At 40.2% G+C, this 20,653-nt stretch overlaps 1 protein-coding gene across 8 annotated transcripts in view; it reads right to left on the bottom strand.

The window, feature by feature from the left end:
* GRIA1 (glutamate ionotropic receptor AMPA type subunit 1) overlaps positions 1–20,653 on the bottom strand; it is a 316,986-nt gene that overhangs the window by 152,607 nt on the left and 143,726 nt on the right. For all 8 annotated transcript variants that reach the window (XR_004738739.3, XM_054250998.2, XM_078363550.1 and 5 more), the window contains exons 3-5: positions 12,195–12,434; positions 8,887–9,071; positions 3,599–3,652 (exon numbers count right to left, since the gene is read on the bottom strand). Coding sequence is in view for 7 of the 8 variants with exons in the window: in XM_054250998.2 (XP_054106973.1) it covers positions 3,599–3,652; positions 8,887–9,071; positions 12,195–12,434 (479 nt within the window). In the remaining variant the exon portion in view is untranslated. The remainder of the gene's footprint in view (positions 1–3,598; positions 3,653–8,886; positions 9,072–12,194; positions 12,435–20,653) is intronic.

The following is a 20,653-nucleotide window of genomic DNA, read 5'->3' as shown; positions in this document are numbered from 1 at the left end:
TCTCTTCAGGCAGCCCTTCAAAGGTGGCTGTTTGAGCCCCAAAAGCATTCCTCCAAAGTAATTTACTAAAAGAATGCTGCTGGTTACTTTGAAGCTCATGCATTCTGACAGGGACAGAAAGAACAGCAAAATAAAGGTGTAGCTCCCCTCACTTTGTTAAACCTTTCAAAGTCTTCCTTGATCCTTAACTCTATAATTACATCCTAATCACAAACATTCCAAAGGAGTGGGTCAGTTCCTTGCAGCAGTAGGCTAATTATGTGGCAGAATTTCTAAGAATTATCATCTTATAAATTGCATTATTCCTCTGAAGGGGGAAGAAAATACACCACATACTTGACTATGTTTCAAACTGAATTAATTAGTAATTTGAAGCCTAATTATCAACTAATCTATTGGAACATGCAAGTCTTTTTTATTTGGACGGTATATGCAATTTGCATCCTATTAGCTGGCAGTTGTAAGGATTTGAGAGCTCATTAGGTCGGACGAAGAAAAATACAGCTCAGAAGAATACAATAACCCAAGAGGCTGACTTGGTGATGCTGTGACTGAGGGGTCACTGGGCAACAGATGGAGTCTGGCAATGTAATTATGAGGGGTCTTTCAGTGGCTCTAAGGCCCCTGGTATGCAATTTCTATCTCACCCCAGAGTGGTAATTATGCATATCCTCATCCTTGTTCTGTGTATTCTTAAGTAGCAGAGTGCCTACAAGGTCTCACTGAGAGATGTTGTAGAAAGGCCTGAATATTGCCTGCTACCCTTGGTGACAGGCCTAGCTCTGGTGCTGCCTCACTTTTTGACCTTAGTCAAGTCACACCCCTTTGCTGGTTGTTTCCCTATAAACAAGTGAGGATTTTTTTTTTTTTTTTTTTTTTTGAGATGGAGTCTCGCATTGTTGCTCAGGTTGGAGTGCAATGGTGTGATCTTGGTTCAACTGAAACCTCTGCCTCCTGGGTTCAAGCAATTCTCCTACCTCAGCTTCCTGAGTAGCTGGGATTATAAGCACCTGCCACCACACCCAGCTAATTTTTTTTTTTTTTTTGTATTTTTAGTAGATACGAGGTTTCACTATGTTGGCCAGGCTGGTCTTGAGCTCCTAATCTCATGATTCACCCACTTCAGCCTCCCAAAGTGCTGGGATTACAGGCATAAGCCACTGCACCTGGCCTACAAGTGAAGTTTAAGTGCAGTTGACTTCCAAAGTCCACTCTAGCACTAAGGATCTGGGATTCAAGGGATGTCAAGGGCTTTCCGCACTCTAAAGTCAAAAATTCCATCTTTGCAAATGGTCTTAGAAGGGTGAGACTCTGGGTCCCCCAAAAGTGTCTGGAGAGCCATCCTCATTTAAAATGCAAATACCTCTGAGAAAAGCAATACATTTAGCCATTAACAGCTGGGTCTAAATTAACATACCTCTCTAAGCCCTCCTTATTTCCATTCCTAACTCTGATATATTGCCAAGACTAGTCAGTTAAAAGGGAAAGAAGAGTAAGGTGGGGATATATCTAAGGCTGGATACCAGGTCAGAAAGAGGGACAGAATTTATGAATTAGGCAGGTTGCTTTGGTCACACTTTTAGATTCATGCACCTGTGCCTTATTTCTACTAATGCCTTTAGTCTAGAAATAAGTAGCAAATATTAATCTTTTGTTCAATTAATATTGCTCATAGAAATAATTCACACAAAATAACATGGTTAAAACAGCAGACAGTTATATGTCCAGTTAAGTAAGTTAAAACCTGAAAATTTGTTATAGATAAAAAGTTAGAAATCACTTCTTAATGAAAACATGGAAAATATTTCATTAAATTTTAATGAAAACAGACCAGGATAATAAACTGTAGAAATAGTTATCATTAAGAGAAATTTGCCATCATTCAAACTGTCACATGGCAAAATTTGTTATTGATTAAAATTTGATGGGTGATGCAGCCACTTTGGAAAATAATTTTGGAGTTCCTCAAAATGTTAAATATAGAATTATCATATTAGCAGTTCCATGCCTAGGTATATATTAAAGAGAAAAAACTTGTACACTAATGTTTTATAGCAGCATTATTCATAATAGCCAAAAAGTAAAAACAGCCCCCATGTCTATGAACTGATGGATGGATAAATAAAATGTGCTATATGCACATGACGAAATATGTTTGGCAATAAAAAGGAATAAAGTGCCGATAAATGCTGCAACATGGACGAATCTTGAAAATGTTATGCAAAATGAAAGGAGCCAATTACAAATTACCACAGATATTGTATGATTTCACATATGTGACATGCTCGAAATAGGCAAATACATAGGGATAGAAAGCAAATTAATGGTTGCCTAGGGCTGGAGGAGCTTGGGGGATGATAAGGAGTCATTACCAATAGGTAAGGGATTTCGCCTAGGGGTGATAAAGAATTTTAAAATAAGACTGTGGCGATGGTTTCATAACTTTGTGAATATATTGAAATCATTTAATTTTATACTTTAAATGGATGAATTGTGTACTTTAAAAATATGTCTCACTAAAGCCTTTAAAAATGGAACTAAACAGTAAACAAAATTCTATTTGGCTTTGGATAAAAAAGCTGGAAGATACTTTAACTATCAGTATATCAATATTTAGTTGAGAGTGAAAATATTTTCACAGAGATGTGTGTACGTGCATATACATAGACATTTTTATATATTTATTTTATATACTTCTGCACACATATTTTCAAACTATTTAATCTTTCCCTTAGAATGTAAAAATTTTGAAACTGTGAATTTAAAAACTACCCGAATATTTATCCTACATTATATGTGAATGAAGAGAAAACAAAATAAAATATCTATAGACTGTTACAATTGAAAAAAAAAAGCTGGAAGAATTAAACTTCATGATAAAAAAAGGTGAAGGCGCAAAACATGACCCAGAAAAAATAGACTTGACAGGAATTATGATTACCAAAAAAAGCTCATAATGGCACATGCTACTAGGTAAAATTTAACATGTACAAAAAATGACTTGATGAATTGTTTTCTTTGTAATATAGAAAACAATAGAACTCCACATAATGATCTGTAGTACATTAAAACAAAAATATAGTTTTTTAAAAAAATTGGCTTATTTATGCCATATAGAAAAATGAATAAAAACTAACTGGACATAATATTGTTCATGCTGGGAAGCTGTTTCTGGTTAAAATTTTGTCAATACTAGTGTAATTATGATGTAAGTGTATTTATAAGCAATAAAACTATCACTGGTGTCAAATAGAGAGCCCAAACCAGTAGGATCAAGACCTTTTGTACTAATTGAAAGATGCAGTGGTTCTGTCCCTAAAGGGGCAGAGCCAATTAAAGCTGGAATTGTGAAGATAATAAAGCCGTGCCCACCAGCACACTCTCTTCTAAGGAAATGTAGAGGTTCTTGAACAGTGTGTTGTGGTTTGATGAATGCGATGTGGAGAAAATAAAAATTTGATATTGCCAAGATTCATTATTACAGCCCTGAATTGCCCTTTCCACCTACTCAGTTCACATCAGCCAGGGACCACAGAAGCAAGCGAGGGCCCCTAACCTGGAAACGCCTTGAGCTGAAAGCCTACAGTGCTCTACTCACCAGATTTGCAAGGATGTAGTGGTAGCCGATGCCATTCTTCTCAAGCTTTATAATCTACAAAACATGATGGGTGGAGACTTGTTAATCATACTAACAGTTAAAGTCATAACAACAGTAATAATGGCAACGGATATTGAGTGCTTACCATGTGCCCTGCCCTACCCTAAGCACTCCAACTACAATATTTCAACCATCCAGTGATGGTGGCATTGTTAGCATCCTTATTTTATAATAAGGAATAGGCATGGAGTGCCTATTATATGACCTCTGTAAGTTGTAATCTTATAGCAGATGCAGAATTTGAATTCAGATCCCAAGGGCAGAGTGGTGTTACTGTAACTCCAAGGACCCATCTGAAATGCTCACTGCATTCTTTCTTCCATAAACCTTCCTTGTATGTGGAGATTCTTCTTTAGGTGAGAATCTTATGTTGCATGAAATCTGTCATGACAATATTCACTGATTGGAAAGACGGATGAGGGGAGAGGTGAATGATGGCTGGACGGCGAGATGGGTAGGTGGATGACTTCACCTTCAATTCCTTGCATGAATTACATGTGGATGCTCTTCTTTCTTTTCCTGAATTTGTGCCTTCCTCCCTAGATCAGTTAGGTACTCAGACATTAATAGATTACCCAACTTAGAAGTTGGAAAGGAATGTTAGAATCATCTGGTCCAATCCCTCACTGTACAGATAGGAAGTTGAAGCCCAAAGAGGGAAAGCGGTTTGTCCAGATCCAATAGTAGTCTGGTGGGAGTATCAGGACAGGGATCTGATGCCTGTGAACCTTTCCATTTGATGTTTGATTATGGTTAATCATTAAGAACCAGTGTCCATGAACATCCTTTTATCCCAAATGCAGACTATCCCAAATCATCACAGGCAGAAAAACTTATTTGTGGAAAGAAGTATGCTTGGGCAGGAGACAAACCACCTGATAATGAATGGTTAAGACTACAGACCTTGGTTTTAGATCTAGCTCAGCCTGCAAATTAACTAGATCTAATTCCTTATTTTTTTTAATCATCAAATTGGGGTTAGTATACTCTGCTCAGTGTCTCTCCCACTGCACTGTTGTAGGGAAACATATAACAAATGAGAAGCACTTGGGCTTCTTCTTTAACTGAATAAATTTTCAAGGTTATTAAAATCCACATTCAGATATCTACTTAATTGGATGTATGTGCATAGTGACTCACATTTTTTTATGTGGGGAATAATTAAATGCAAGCACAATGAATTCTTTGAAACAGTGGTTTGATTGTGAAATTCCAGGCCATGGAGCTCAAATACTATGGAATGAATAGTTTTATTAATAATTCTTCATTACTTTTTCATCTGCTTGTCAAATGGTTTGCTGCCTTTTCAACAATGAGATACCTTTATCAAAAACCTATTCAGCTTTTAATAAACACAAAACAGCAAATAAATGATATTTTAAAACCAGCCATATTCAGTGAATGGAGAAATATCATCCCTCCAAGATAACAGTGCAAATTAAAACGTAAGAAACAGCTGATAAGTGATGACTTTTGACTTATAAAAACTGGCAATTTCATATAATCCAACCTAATACCAACCTTCCCATCTATCTGCTCCCCAACATATACATTGACCTTCCCTCCTTCCTTTGTGACCTTCCTTTCACAAATATGTATTAAATGTTTGCTATGGCTGAAGGCTGTTGGCAACATAGCGGAAAGGTGAAAGAAGTATAGTGCTTGCTCTCTTGGAGGTTATGCTTTACTGGGAAGAGATCCATAAAAAATGAGTGAACACATAAATATATACAGGGTAACAAACGAGAAAGGTGTTATAAAATGCAATTTCACAGTGGGTTCACCATCTCATTGAGCCCCGTTACTTCAAAGCTCATTCCCAGTACATGGCCTTTATTCACGATCTTTGTGTCTGAATGGCTTCTCCGATTCTCTCTGATTGTTCGCATCCTTAATGGCTGAGCTCCAATATCAACTCCTCTGTAAAATCTTCTATGATTAATTAATACATTCAGCAAATATTTATTGAACATGAACTATATGCCGAGCACTTTGCTATGTGCTAGGGAAATACATTGAACAAGTGAGGCAAGGTCTTCATGCCCTCATTGAGTTGAGTTGACATTTTAGTCGTGTGCCAGATGGTCAATATATAAATGAACAAGACTTCAGCAGGGACAAGCACCATGAAGACAGTAGCATAGGCGGATGTGATGGATGGCCTCAACAGGTTCTGGCCTACTCTCACTTCTAACTCACTTTGTACTTAATGACTGTATTAAATGCTTTGGCATCACAAACCTTCCCTGACTCCCCATTGTTTACTGAATAAATCCTGAACTCTTTAGAATGGTTTCCAAGGATATCCTTGATTGTGTGTTTATCTTCCTGCCATTCTCTCCAGTAGACACTCAGCATTCCTCACTTACCCTGTAAAACTGCAGTATGAAACCCAGCCCTCATATTCCCGCTGGGCCTCCTGACATGCCTTTTCCTCCATCTTAAAGGCTCTTATCCAGCTAATGGCTACCTATAGAAATCCAGATTTATTTTACTAAGTGTATATTTTACTAAGTGTAAGGTAAGAACTTTCTTAGAGCCTTCATTGGTTCTTTATTCTTTTAATTCACTAAAAAGAATGTATTGAATACTTGATTTGGTGCCAAGCACTGTCCAAGGCATTGTGGACACAGCAGGGAAGAAAATAAAACAAAAATCCCTGGCATCATGGAGCTTAGATTTTACTTGGGGGGTTGGAGACAGACACAGGCGATTAATTCCCTATTTGTAATTTTGAGTCACTGTTTTTTTCCTCAGATAAAGTGGAAAATTTTGTGTTAGACTGAATACAGTTGCTGAATATAACTGTACCTCAGGTACATTCCCAGATACTGAGTGTTAGATAGTCCAGGATGATGCCAAGTGTAATAAGTAAGTTGTAGGCTTATCACTGTTACTAATTTAGTTGTTTGAGCCTAAGGCAAGTCACTCAGTCAATTTGACCATCACTCATTCTGTCTATAAAATGTGAGCATAAGTAATGAATCAAGTGATCTGTAAAATCCTTTCAACTCTTGGTCTTACTTTTCAAAATAGATGAATGAAACAATTTTTTAAAATGTTAATATGCTACAATCTAAAATACCCATACAAATGGGTCACTTTACAAAATGCAAGTTTACCCTTTGACAGAGAAGTTAGTTATAGATAGCAGAAGTAGAAAAGTTGTGTTTTTAAGAGGCTGGGCTTTGTGGCCAGGCCAATATAGGTTTGACTTCCTGCTTTTATCATACGCCAGCTGTGTGTTCTTGGGCAAGTATAATCCCTCTTTTCTTCATCTATAAAATAGGGGAATTGACAAAAGCTGTTTTATAGAGTTGATGTGAGAATAAAATAAGATTATGCATGGAAGGGGCTTGGCATTTGATGGTATACCATATGCACTCAAAAAATGGAACCAATGGCTATTGCCTGTACCACAGAACAATATACAACAGGTCATCCATCTATTAATATGTCATTATCATTTGGCGCTTTTTCCACCAACTATGTTTTGTGTCGTTTTATCAGTTTTATAGAACAGAGGTCTTCATTCATATTTTACAGATGGATTCACTTATGCCCAAGGAAGGAAGTGACTCAAGAAGCCAGTCTTAGTAGGCACTAGAAATAGCAAAAATAGGAAAAAGCTTGCATGTATCACATACTGTGGGACAGACTCTGTTCTAAGTGCTTCACATGTATTGATTCTTTTAATTCTCACAAGAGTCCTCCAAAGGTAGCTATTATTATTATTATTATCATGCCCATTTTACAGATCAAGAGCTTGAGATGTAGAAAGATAAAAACCTGGTCAAAGTCACAAAGCCAGTAAATACTAGAACAAGATTTGAATCCTGGACCATCTGGTTTCATCTCTGCTCTTAACTATTATCTTAAACTGCCTGAATTGAAAACTAGAATTCAAATCCCTGACTTTGGCCTAGAGAACTGCCATCTCAATGGAAATAGTTTTTGCTGAGTTTCTCTTTCCAAGAGGGAAAGCCAAATCCATACTTTACAGAGTAGAACAGTTAGTGCCTTAAAGAATCCATAACATTCAAACTCTCTTCCTGTTCCATTGCTGAGGCCTCTGAGTGATAGCTGTCCTAGTGCTGAAATTCTCTGTGAGCGCCCTAGGGGTCTTGAAGTCCATTAACCAACTTTGTCATGTTGTCCACTACTTAAAACTATCACTTTTATTGTATGGCATGTTCAAAAGTGATTGCAAAATCTGCTACCTTGCCAGCTCATCTGATTACATAAATGTAGTTTAAAAAGACAAGGAATCTCAAAAAAAAAAAATCCTGCTAATTCTGTGGTGGGCACTTGCTTTTGTTCTGAGACCAGGGGAACCACAGTTTAGAGACCTCTAGCTAAAGACCATTGAGGTTACAATGCCTGTTTATAGAAGAATGTACTATCAATTGATTTCTCAAAGTGAAGGGCATGTTCAAGGAAACAACAGAAAGAAAGGTGGCTGCTGCTTCCTGAGCTTCCGAAAACAGGTGAGTGGGCGAAAGGAATGAGATGCCAAACACTGGATCATGACTGACAGAGTCCAGAGCTGAGCCCAGGAATCTGGCTCTACAAACTGTGTTCCTAATATGATAACACTTCATAAACTCTAAAATGCAATGTCATTGATTATTATTATTAATTGTTATTTTTTTTGACAGTGAGTCTTGCTCTGTTGCCTGGGCTGGAGTGCAGTGGCACAATCTAGGCTCACTGCAATCTCCACCTCTCAGGTTCAAGGGATTCTCCTGCCTCACTGCTTCAGCCTCCTGAGTAGCTGGGATTACAGGTGCATACCATCATGCCTGGCTAAGTTTTGTATTATTATTATTATTATTTTTTGTAGTGGAGACAGGGTTTCATCATGTTGGCTAGGCTAGTCTTGAATTCCTGACCTTAGGTAATCCACTTGCCTCAGCCTCCCAAAGTGCTGAGATTATAGGCCTGAGCCACTGTGCCTGGTCTTTTTTTAATTTTGATTTTAATTTTTTTTTACAATAAAGACATACATTGGAGTTAACAGGGCTGACTACCATTTGAAGTCCTATGCCAAGGATTCCATCATGTGTACTCAGAATTAAATTTTGTGAATTATAGAAAATGAGATAGAAGTCATCTAGTCTCACCTAGTTAAGAACTTCTTTATAACTCTGTAACACCCAAGGGAAAAGTGTCTGGCTATTCCTGAATCCCCTCCCCCACCCACCCTGAGCCCTTGCTGCCTTCACTACCTGGCCCAAGATAGCATTGAGGCGTTCTGATTCACAGTCCACCACCACGAGCCGCTCCTTTTTCTTCTCCAGGTCCTGAAAGAGCATCCGGTATCCCTCCTCTGTGGTTGTTAAAATGTTGACTGCTGTAACCTGCCAGTTCTTCTCGGCAGCTGTGTCCAGGACTTTCTGCAGGACGGATAAGCCTGAAGTTTGGATGAGTAAGATAGAGAAATGACAATCAGGATCTGCAGGCACCACTCACTCCCATCAGGCACCCACCTTCCCTGGCTACTCCCGAACCCACTCTTCTTCCAAATTCAGCTCTAGTTTTCTCTGGCTGCAAAATATGAATGCTGTGAGGCCAAGCACTGTGTTTCTGAACAGAGTAGATGGCAGAACTAGTGATTAAAAAACATAATCTAGGGCTCAACTCCAACATATGGCTAAATGAACCTGCACAGGCTCATTAGCCTTTTCAAACTTTAGTTTCTTCAAAGGTAAAGTGGTGGTATAAATAATGTCCACCTTACAGTGTCATTATGAAAATTAAGTGAGAATGTTTGATACATGGCAAAGTCTGATACCTGCAAGGGTTTTATAAATATTAGCTGTTAGTTTTATTGGGCAATCAGTAACTGCTTATTCAATGTGCCAAACTAGCATCTAAATGGTCACCTAATAACTGCTGATCAAATTTGTGAACGTTCAATATCTTTAATACCTAATCCTTTGTCTCTCATATAATAGGTGTTGGGGGCTGGACATGGTGGCTCATGCCTGTAATCCCAGAACTTTGGTAGGACGAGGTGGGCAGATCACCCGAGGTCAGGAGTTCGAGACCAGCCTGGCCAACATGGTGAAACCCTGTTTCTACTTAAAAAAAATTATTTGGGCCTGGTGATGGGGCCCTGTAATCCCAGCTACTTGGGCAGCTGAGGCAGGAGAATCAGTTGAACCCAGGAGGCAGAGTTTGCAGTGAGCCCAGATCATGCCATTGCACTCCAGCCTGGGTGAGAAGAGTAAAACTTCATCTCAAAAATAAATAAATAAATAATATGTGTCCTGAATTAAACTACTCCCTCTGCTTTATAGTGAAATAACTCAATGCTGCTTTGTTTCTTCTTGGAGAATTAGATGGTGTATTAGTTTTGTATTGGTACTGTAAAAAGTTACCACACACTTAGTGGTTTAAAGCGACACAAATGTACTATCTTACACGTTTTGAGGTAAGATGCTTGAGATAGGTATCCCAGGCTAAAATCAAGGTGTCAGCAGGGCTATGTGTGTCTGAAGGTTCTAGGGTAGAATCTACTTTCTTGCCTTTCTGACTTCTAGAAGCTACCTGCATTTCTTGGCATATGGCTCCTTCCATCTTCAAGGCCAGCAATGGTGGTTGAGTCTTTCTCACATTGCATCGCTCTGATACTGACTCTTCTGAATCTGACTTTCAATTTTAGGAGCTTTATAATTACATTGTGTTCCCCCAACACAATCCAGGATAATCTCCCTATTAAATATCAATAGTTTAGCAACCTTAATTCCATCTGTAGCCTTAATTTTCCCTTGCCACATAACATAGACATATTTGCAGGTTCCAGTGATCGCAACATGAACATCTTGGTGTGTCATTGTCAATTATTATTAATTATTAATTATTCACAGATGTTATTTTGATACTGCATGCATTAGTCTTTTGTATGTGTGTCATTTGTGACTTGGAGTAACACTGCTAACCTCTTCTACAGTGACCAGTATGGTACCTGGCCTGAAGAATCATCTGTATATTGATTCTGCTATGCCTTCCTATCTTTGTTTTCTTTTCAGTACAAGTTGTTTGGTGTGTTTGAGCCAAACACTTACTGAAAATTTACTGTGTGTCTGCCACTATTCTACCTGTTTTAATTCACTTAATCTTTCAGGGTTGATTCTACTAGTATCTCTATTTTACAGTGTGGAAATTGAGGCTCAGAGAGATTTAGTCATGAGTCCAAGGTCACACAGCTGGCAAATGGCAGAGCTCTGAGCTCTGAATTCTGAATTAGGTGGAGCTCTTTTGAAAGTTTGGGTGCTTCTACTGAACCCAGAGATAACCTCCCACAAGCAAAGTTACGTTTTTCTGGCTTTATCACTTCCAGGTCTCCAGTTTCATTATGCTGTAAAGCTGTCCTGAAATAGACCTCCAGGTGACCCCTTTAACAGCTGCAGTCTGAGAGGGGAAGTCATCAAGGTGGGGACAGTGAGGGGAAAATCAAAGAAAATAGCGTGTTCCTAGTTTCTTCTTCTGCTAGCTCCTTCCCTTCTGAAAAACGCCTGCCTAACTGCCTGAAGAATCACATTCACAAGCCGCTCTCTAACTCAAAAGTCTTCTAAAACTCCCTGCAGGCAACCACATCAGTACTGTACTCCTCTGTCTCACCTTTCAGGCCTTGCATGACCCACCTATTTGTTTACACCAATCGTGACTAAATTATTACAGAACTATTTAGTGTACAATGGGAAGGTAGGACGGTGCAAGACAAACATCACAGGGGTTGGAAAAAAGAAGATAGTGCTCCCATCCAGAGAAACTGGGGAACAGGGAAAATGGTATTTGAGCAGCCTGCAAGTGAGGGGAAGGATTTACAGTTGTAGACTGGAGAAGGAAAGTGCATTCCAGAAAACTGGAATAACATGAGTAAAGACATAAAGAAGAAAAAGTATAGAAAAAATTTGGAAAACGTGGTGTTAAATTCAAAGGAGGAAGAACTAGAAAGCCCAGAGAGGGATGAAAATGATGATAATGATGATGATAACATCTAACGTAGAGAAAAAATTTGGAGTTTTTACTATGTTTCAGGCACTGAACACTTTGTAGTCATCTCATTCAGTTTCACAACACCTTTATGAGGTAGAGATTATTTTTATCTTCATTATAGACATGAGAAAATGGAGGCATAGAGAATTTTATCCCCATTACATAAATGCTGAAATTGACACAGAGAGTTTGTCCAAAGTCAAACAGCTGGAGAGGAAAGAACCTAGGGTTCAGATTCATATTTGTCTGACTCCAAAGTCTGAGGTCCTTTGGCATTGAGTTTGGATTCAGGAGCCATGAAAGCTTGGCGAACTGTAGAGCAACATGGTACATTAAGAGGATTATTCTCAGAATGTGTTTCCAAACTGAATTAGAGGTTAGCTACTGAGAAATCAATCAGATTTCTCAGAAATAAAGCATGTTGGATCATTTTCCCACATTTTTCAGGGAGATAGTGAGGCATCATTCTCCTTTCTACTGGTAATTTTCTCTCCATCCCTCAACAGTCTCCTTCCCCTAACTCTTGGCTTACCCCTGTCGGCATCATAAATGTAGACAAATTTCTGCCACTTGTAATGGTCGATGATGCTGATGAGGGCATCCTGCAGTTCAGGGCGCAACTGAAGGACAAACTGATTGGATGTATCAACAGGAAAGCTCGGCGTAATGAAGCAGACGTGGAGGGCCCCACAGAAGGAGGTCAGCATGTTGACAGTCCTACGTTCATAAAACCCAAAGATGGCATAGACTCCTTTGGAGAACTGGGAACAGACTAGAAGAAGAGAAGAGAAGGATTAATAAATAGAAGATGAGGCAAAAAAGTGGTCAGATGATTTCAAAATGAATCCATCCACTAGTTCATCCATCCAACACATCAACTATCCACCCATGTGTCATCTATCCATATAGCCATCCAACAAACCAATCCATCCATTCATCCTTTCAACACATGAATCTATTCAACTGCCCATCTATCCTCCCCATCTAACCATCCCTCTCACACAGTCACCTGTTTGACCATTCATCTGTGTAAGTCCAATTTTCTTAGGTATCTATTACAAGCCAGACGTTGTACTGGTTTTTAATTATAGTAGCCATGTATATAAGGCACTTTCATCTGTTACCTTACTTGATTTCTACAATGACCCTGTTGAGGTTAGAAAGGGATGGCTGGGTCATTGTTTTAAAGGGGAGAAATCAAGGCTCAGAAATTTAATTAACATGTTCAAGGTAGCACAGCTACAACATATAACTTGGGCAGGTATCTTGATTCTTAATCCAATAATCTTTCCCTCACATTGTCCATCACTTTAAGGCAAAGCATAAAAAGGTGCTACAGGAAGAGGGATATCTTCCAGCCACTGCTACTGATACATGTTTAAGAAAACAAGCATTGATTTCCCAGTCGAGCCCTTAACTCTCAGTGTTCATTTCTCTGCTGATGTTCATTTTGAACTTGTACATCTTGCTAACTGATTTTCAGACCCCCCGGTGTATCAGCCATAGTAATAGCTTAGCTGTGAGAACATCCCCACAGGATCCATTCTGTAGGATCCCAGTGCAGTTGCCTATCCTGGTTCATGGTTGATAATACTGTTAGTTAAAATGCAATGCTAATAAGAGCAAGGTCATGGGATCAAACTCCAGGTCAGTCAGTTCCTAAACTTTATTTTACTTTATGATACAGGGTGAGTTCTTAAGTTTTGCCCCATTGAGACCAAACCCAAGGCCATCTTCAATGTCTAAAAATTGCCCTTCCAAGGTGGATGGTGAGGAAGGTCAGTCATCCTTGTCATGAGAACAGTATTTAGAGTACTTTGTGGTCCTTTTACATATATTAGGCTATTTACTCCTCATCACAACCTTGTGATTTAGGCATTATTATTTTTTTCTTTTAAGATAACAAAGTTAATGTTCTTAGATTCTTTACTCTTTTTACCATATCACCTGCTTCCAGAAACACACAATGCCACTGTGTATGAGATCTCAAATTACACTGTGTGAAGATTGCCCAAATGGTTTTTTGAAACAATAGCCCCACAAAATGCTTCTTAAAAAATAAAAATCTTCTTTGGTCAAACACATTTGGGAAATGGTACATACTTCATCCCTGTTTTAGGATTTCATACTTTACATTAGCTGCATAAAAAATTGTGAGGAATTCTACCCATTTTTATCCCAGCTTTCTTTCGTCAAATCTGTTTGCCTACAAACCCTTTTTGGTGAACACTTTTGACATGTTATTGAAAATCTTTTGGGTCATGCTGCAATAAAGAATGCAATTAATCAATGGTACCTAATTGTCTACTGTGAGTCTCAGTTCTCCATTATTCCCTAGAGATAATGGACTTGAAAGGTCATAATCTCTTAAAGATTGCAGCTGAACCACATAACTCATCTGTCCTACTCCCACTGAAAACCAGCATATTATCTGCAGGAAACCTGGCAGGTGATCATTAACCTTTGCTTGCATACCTCTAGTTACCGAGGTTCTGGTTTTACAGAATTGTTGCTCTTGACCCACTCTATAGCCCTTCTTATATCTAAAAGTGGTGCTGATGGCCTTGAGCTTTATGGTATTTGGTTTCAGTGACAAAATCAATTCTGTACCCAGAAGCCAGAGAGATCTTATTTAAACAACAAAGACAAAACAAACAAAACACATTGTTCTTCCTCCTTGTGCACATCTGCTCAAAATTTTCCCATTGCATACAGGAAAAGTCTCAAAATCTGACCATGACACAGAGCCTAAATAGCCTGCTCCTCTGACCTCACCTACCTTACCCCCCTCTTCTACTTGCTGCTTGCTGTAGCCATACTGGCCTTTGCTCTGCTCCTCTGGGCTCTGAGCTCATTCTGCTTGGGAGACTCTGCACTAGCTGTTCCCCTCCTGCCTGCAATGCTCTCCCCTTACCTCTTTGCAAACATCACTCCTTTGCAGCAGTTATGCCGAAGCCCAAAGCTCACTTTCCCAAACAGATATTGCTTCATCACCTCTTCTAAATAGTGACCCCTCAATAGTCTGTATCTTATTACTCTGTCTTATTTCCCATACTTTAATTATTTTATCTAAATTAATTTTCTTGGTTTATTTGTATATACGTATGTGACTATTTGGGTCAATGTGAATTCCCTGAAAATTAAGTCATGCTTGTTTGTGCCGAAGTCAGCAGGGTATCTGGGAAATGGTAGGTGCTTAATACATATTTGATGGATAAGTAAATGATGAGTGTTTGATGAAGGCTTATGACTTGCAGTAGGGGCTGAGAAAGAGCTGAACCCAAACAGAGATGACTGTTGCATCACCCTGGACCACTTGCTCCCCTGCCTGGGTTCCAGTCTTCTAAGGTAAGACATTTATCCTCCACCACTCACACTATTCTCTCCTCCACCCTAATGAGGACACTCTATCCACAGCCCACAATAGGCACTGTCTTTAAATGTCTACTGTAATCAGTGAATCAAAATTTCCATAAATATGATTTCTCTACCAGGAAGCATACACCATATATTATTCTCTCGATGTTAAATATAGATTTGTCAAAATGCACAATCCATCTTCCAAGGTGAAGTGTATATGGGGAGCACATAAACCCCATTAAAATATTATAATACACTCTCTACAGAATTTTTAGAATCTCTTCTCTTCCCTTGCTGCAATAAAATATCCTGCAGGATATAAATCTTATGTCATCTTCTTGGTTTCACACATTTAGCTGTGCCATTGGGGCCCTCATGGATGGTGTTCTTTACTAGGACTTTAGAGGTAAAGTAGGAAAGGGTGGGTTGGGGGTAGAAGATACAGGACCGGCAGACATGGCAAATCCTTAGACACACAGGTGGCCAGGACATTTTCCACTTTAAATTATCTCCCTATTTTCCCCTTCTGCAGGCATCTCTTGCCTTAAACAGAGTGCTTTATCCTCTAAGGCTAAGAGGGTGCATTTACCCACTACTGCCTAAAAGAACATGTCTTGGAGGTAGCTGGCCTGGATTTACTTGAGTGAACTCTGGCTTCCAGAGTTGCTCAGTGCCTGACTGTCAGGTCATCTCCACACTTCAGCCAAACCTAAGCAACAGCAGAGAGAGAGGAAGGAAAAGAAAGAGAGAGAGAAATAGACAGACATACATACAGACAGACCCTATAGGCCCAAGGCCTTGGGAGAAAGCCGTCATTGGTTAAATGTTGATAAATATAATTAGTTGTGAGGCACTATATCTACTTTGAATCTGTCACAACCGATATTCAATCAGAAGAGATAACATGGTTCTGTAGATAAAGTACTAGGCTGGACGATTCTCTTTTTGGTTTCATCACTACTGAGTACTCGTATGACTTTAAGAAATCGCACACTCTCCTGGGCCTCAGCTCTCCCATCTGTGAGATGATTGTTTCATCTCTATAATGTTTAACGTCCCTTCAGACTCCGACATTCTAGAGTCTAGTCTAATTGATTGGAAAATATTTACTGATTCGACAACACTTCAGTCACTTAGTCAAGTTTTAGCAACTCCCAGTACACTTTTTCAAACCCAGTAAGCAAGATAAGTCTCTGAGTTCTTAGGTTCCCTTGTAACAAAATCCTGGGAGACTGCACTAGCTGTCCCCCTCTCGCCTGCAACCTGCTTTTCTTGCCTCTTTGCAAAGATCACTCCTTTGTAGGAGTTGTGCCTCAGTCCACATCTCTTTCCTGAACAGATTATCTTCATCACTTCTTCTAAATAGATGGATTTGTATTCTTGAGCGTTAAAACACTACTTTTAACCTGCTATGTGAATTAGTTACCCAGTACAGCATAGATGAGAGGAGGGAGACTAGAAAGGGAGCCAGAGATGGAGACTATATTGTTAGATATGACAAGTAGGAAGAAAGAGATGGGGCATTTCTCAGAATCAGAACGCTGCGTGTACTAGGTCAATGCACAAACTTCCATCATGTTGCTGGGATGAAATGCAGTATTCTCCATTTAGAAATCACTGGAGTACTAGTGTTCTCTTTCTTTCTTCCTCTGCTACTTCTTTTTTTTAGAAACAGGGTCTGGCTCTGTCACCTGGGCTGGAGTACAGTGGTATCCTCATGGCTCACTGTAGCTTCAGGCTGTAGAGATGGGATCTCATTATTTTGTGCAGATTGGTCTTGAACTGCTAGCCTCAAGCGATCCTTTCACCTCAGCCTCTCAAAGTGCAGGGATTACAGGCGTGAGTTACTGTGCCTGGCCTGTAACGCTTTCTAATAGTAATAATTAAGAGCTGATACTTCAATTCTTGCCAAGTGCCAGACACTGTGCCAAGGACATTTCCTTGCATTAACGCCTTTCATTTCCTAAGGTGGGTTACAAATTGGAGAACTGAGGTCCAGAACCAGCACAAGGCAAGCTGAGATATGACCTCTACCACTCTGACTACAGAGCTTGAGGCCTTAATGTCTGTGATGTGTCATAGATGTTTGACATAGTCTCAGCTCATGGGTCAGCTTCAGTTTCTGGAAGATCCTCTCATGTAGCACACTGTCTACTCCTGATGCCAGATAAAGAGGCATTACTACATTAGAGTCTATTGAAATATAAGCAAATACAATTGAGTGGTATGTTTGATGTATTCCTCTCTCATCCCTGGGAAGAGCCTATACACATACACACCAATTCTGACCATCTATCCATACACTCACCATTCAATACCCAGCATCTGGCACTCATGAAGACACTGTGTTAGGCAATGGAGATACAATGGCAAACCAGACCATCCCCAACCACTTAGGGATTGCCACTTTGTCAATGGAAGAAACTGACAACTATGTATGCAACAGCAGCTCAGTGTACACGCTACATTAGGGATGAGTTCAGCAGGCAGGTACACATACCCCAGCTTTTGGGGACCTCAAAGAAAGCTTCCAAGAGGAAGTGCCAGTTTGACACTGAAAGATAAGCAGGAACTCATCAGGAGAGGGGTTTTGGTACAGTTACACGTGCATAAGGAGTATTCCAGATAGGTAGAACAGCAAGAGCAAAGGCCTAGCAGAGATAGAGAGACAGAGCATTCAGGGAACCCTGCCAGAGTGTCAGATTCTGAGGGCCCTGCCTCCAAGAAACTCTGTAGCAGAGCATGTCCAACAATCAGAGTGAGTAAAAAACGAGGCCAGGAATTCCCTCTTGGGGAGGCAGGAGGGCATGAACCCATAAGGGCAGGAAAACCCACACACTGCACAGTGAGGGCTAATTCCATCTTCAGCTCACTAAAACCTCTTTGATAATCACTCCTGGTTAGGGCACTATCCACTTAGTATCAATAAATCTCCCAGCCCTGGGCACTGGCCCTGACAGCTCTCTCCCAGGGAGGGAACTCCTGGCATTAGCAACTCCGTTTTTATTGTCACTTCCTTTAAGGCCTCTCACACAGGCATTTCTCCTTGGCTCCTCACTCCAGTCCCTGAGAATGTGGCAGCCTCATTGTGAATAGAGGATAATGAGGTGACAGGACTGCTTCATCTTAGGGGAGGGAGATCAAAAGTATGTGTGAATGGAGGGACTTTCAGGTGCTCATTCCCCTCCCAGAATAATTCTATCCTTCTTGGTGGAATCACATTCTTGATCATCTAACTCTAACCTTGTGACATCAAATGACGTGCTGTATTTCCATCACTCAGAGGGCAAAAAGAGTGCCTGCCGATCCCTTTTTATACTCTCCTGTATCCTAGATATAATGCTGACATGCAAAGAATTACCATAATAGATATAAAGCATCCTGAAGCCCTCTAAACAATATCACCTTTACTTAGGATCTGATACTTCCAGGGCATCTCTCTCATTTACTAGATAAAACATTAGCACTTACTAGAAAAACATTATCATTTATTATGCCAGAGAATTGGGGTACCACAATAACACAAGGCAGACATGCTTTCTACCCTCACAGAGCTTAAGCAAGAGTTCAGTGCATTCTACATTAAGGAAAATAAAGGGTGATTTGAGAGAGTAATAAAGGGATCAGCCATAGGATAAATGGTCGTATCTGCTATTATAGCCGGTGTTAACTGAACCCTTAGCAGGGGCCAGACACAGTGTTAAGCACCTTGTTCCTGTATTCAAGCAGAGGGACCATTTTATCCAAAGAACTGAGATGAGAGAGGAGGGGACAACAGAGAAACTCCAGAAACAGCAGTTTGACTGGGGTTGGGGTATGGCACAGATTTGGAGGTGGATGGAGACTAGGTTGCCAAGCACCTTGCCAGGGCTAGAGAAGTTATGTCATTGTATCTTGTGTCAATGTAGCCTTTCACCTTGGTTTTGGATTCATCTCAGCTTCCCAAGAACTCTCTTCATCCAGCCCTGGAGCCCAGTTGGAAGATGGCTGCAAAAGGAGATGTGGAAGAGCCAACCTCCCAAGTCAGATTTGTGTATTTATGATTAAGCATGGGTATTAATTACCAGGCACTGAAAGCCAATGAGATATGGTACTGCATATGAGTCTAAGAATTAGAACAAGGCTGGGCTCACTGGTCCTGAATTTAGACTCACCCCGTGGGCTGACGTATGTAACCAAGGGGAGGGGCAAGGGCAAACAGGCTGATCAACTGGAGCTTCCCTTGTAAATTCTTCAGCTGCCTGACATGATTGTGGAGAAGTAAGCACAAAGAAGCACGTCTGTGAACAAGCCCCTTCTTTTCTCTGAGCTGCATTTTTCCTATCTGGATGATGAAGCTTAAACTAAATCAGTGTTTCTCAAACATTTTTTGTTTTGGTGAAGTACCTATAACAGAACTTTTGTACTCAGTGGGGATGTGTAGTCCTACAGATGAAAATTTTCTGTTTCTTCTCTCCATCTTTCTTCTATCTAATCATTCACTCATCCAACAGGGGTTTGCTGAGTGTGTAGTGTATGCTAGGCAGCAAGCTGGTGCTGGGGTCATACATCACTGGATAAAAAGACAAGTCTCTGCTCTCTTGGAGCTTAGGCTCCAGAAAGGGAGAGAGATGATATATGAATAAACAAGGCCATTTCGGATGTTGCAAATGTTACAAAGAAAATAAAATGGGATGTTGTGAGAGTAACTGCCAGGACTATTTTAGACAGGCTGGTCACAGAGACCTCTCTGTGTCACCAGCACCAGAGCTGTGAAATGAACCCTAAGAAGGAGCTGGCCAGGTTAAGTGCTAAAGAAACAGTCCTCGGTAGAAGGAACAGAACAGAGGCTCTGAATGAGGCTAAGGGACATGACAGAAGAGCTCAAGCAACAGAAAGAGGGCCCATGTGGACACCGTATAGGGAAGAGGAGGAAAGCAGTAGAGATGAAAATGAGGAGAAAGAGATCACGTAGCTCTTTGGGTAAAATTGAACTCCTCTGAGGTATCCAGTACTTCATGTGTGGCATGGGTGCCTGCAGAGTTCTAGCTTAAGTCCTAGCTAGTCTCACAAGGCTTTTCCTCTCTAGTATCCCACAGTTCAAGTCCATTGTGGGGGGACAGTGGAGGGGAAGGTTATTGTGACTCAGTGGGATAACCTAGAAAATGGGAAAGGGAACATCTGACAAGGGTAATGGCATGACAAACATGGAATGCCCAGAGAGTTCACTGAGTTTCAGTGTAGACGTGGCTGTTTCTCAGTCTTTTCTCGGCCAAAGGCTCTGGGCCTACACTCATGTTTCTGCTCTAGCCTGCACAGCCCTCCTGCCTCCTGCTTTCTTCCTCTTCAGATCTTTTCCATTCCTTAAAAGTTCAGCTCAAATGCTGTCTCCTTCATGAAGACCCTTATGTCTCCCTACTCCTATCTATAGGTTGAAAGTCTCCACCCAACTTTTAAATGTACGTGTGTGTCTTATCAATTTTTATCTAACATCCATGCTTTATTAGTTTAGGTTCTGTAATTTGTGGGAACAGAATGTTGGAAAGATATGAGGAAGCCCCAGCTAAAAAAGTGCCTCAGGTAAGACAGAAATTGCAGCAGCTCTAGAAATCTAGATGTCAGCATTTCACGGACAGTCTCTTTAGAGTCTCA

This window comes from Callithrix jacchus, chromosome 2, assembly GCF_049354715.1.
Source record: "Callithrix jacchus isolate 240 chromosome 2, calJac240_pri, whole genome shotgun sequence".
NCBI classification, from domain to species: domain Eukaryota; kingdom Metazoa; phylum Chordata; class Mammalia; order Primates; family Cebidae; genus Callithrix; species Callithrix jacchus.
The sequence above is the reverse complement of the archived record's forward strand: the minus strand, read 5'-3'. Positions and strand labels throughout refer to the sequence as shown.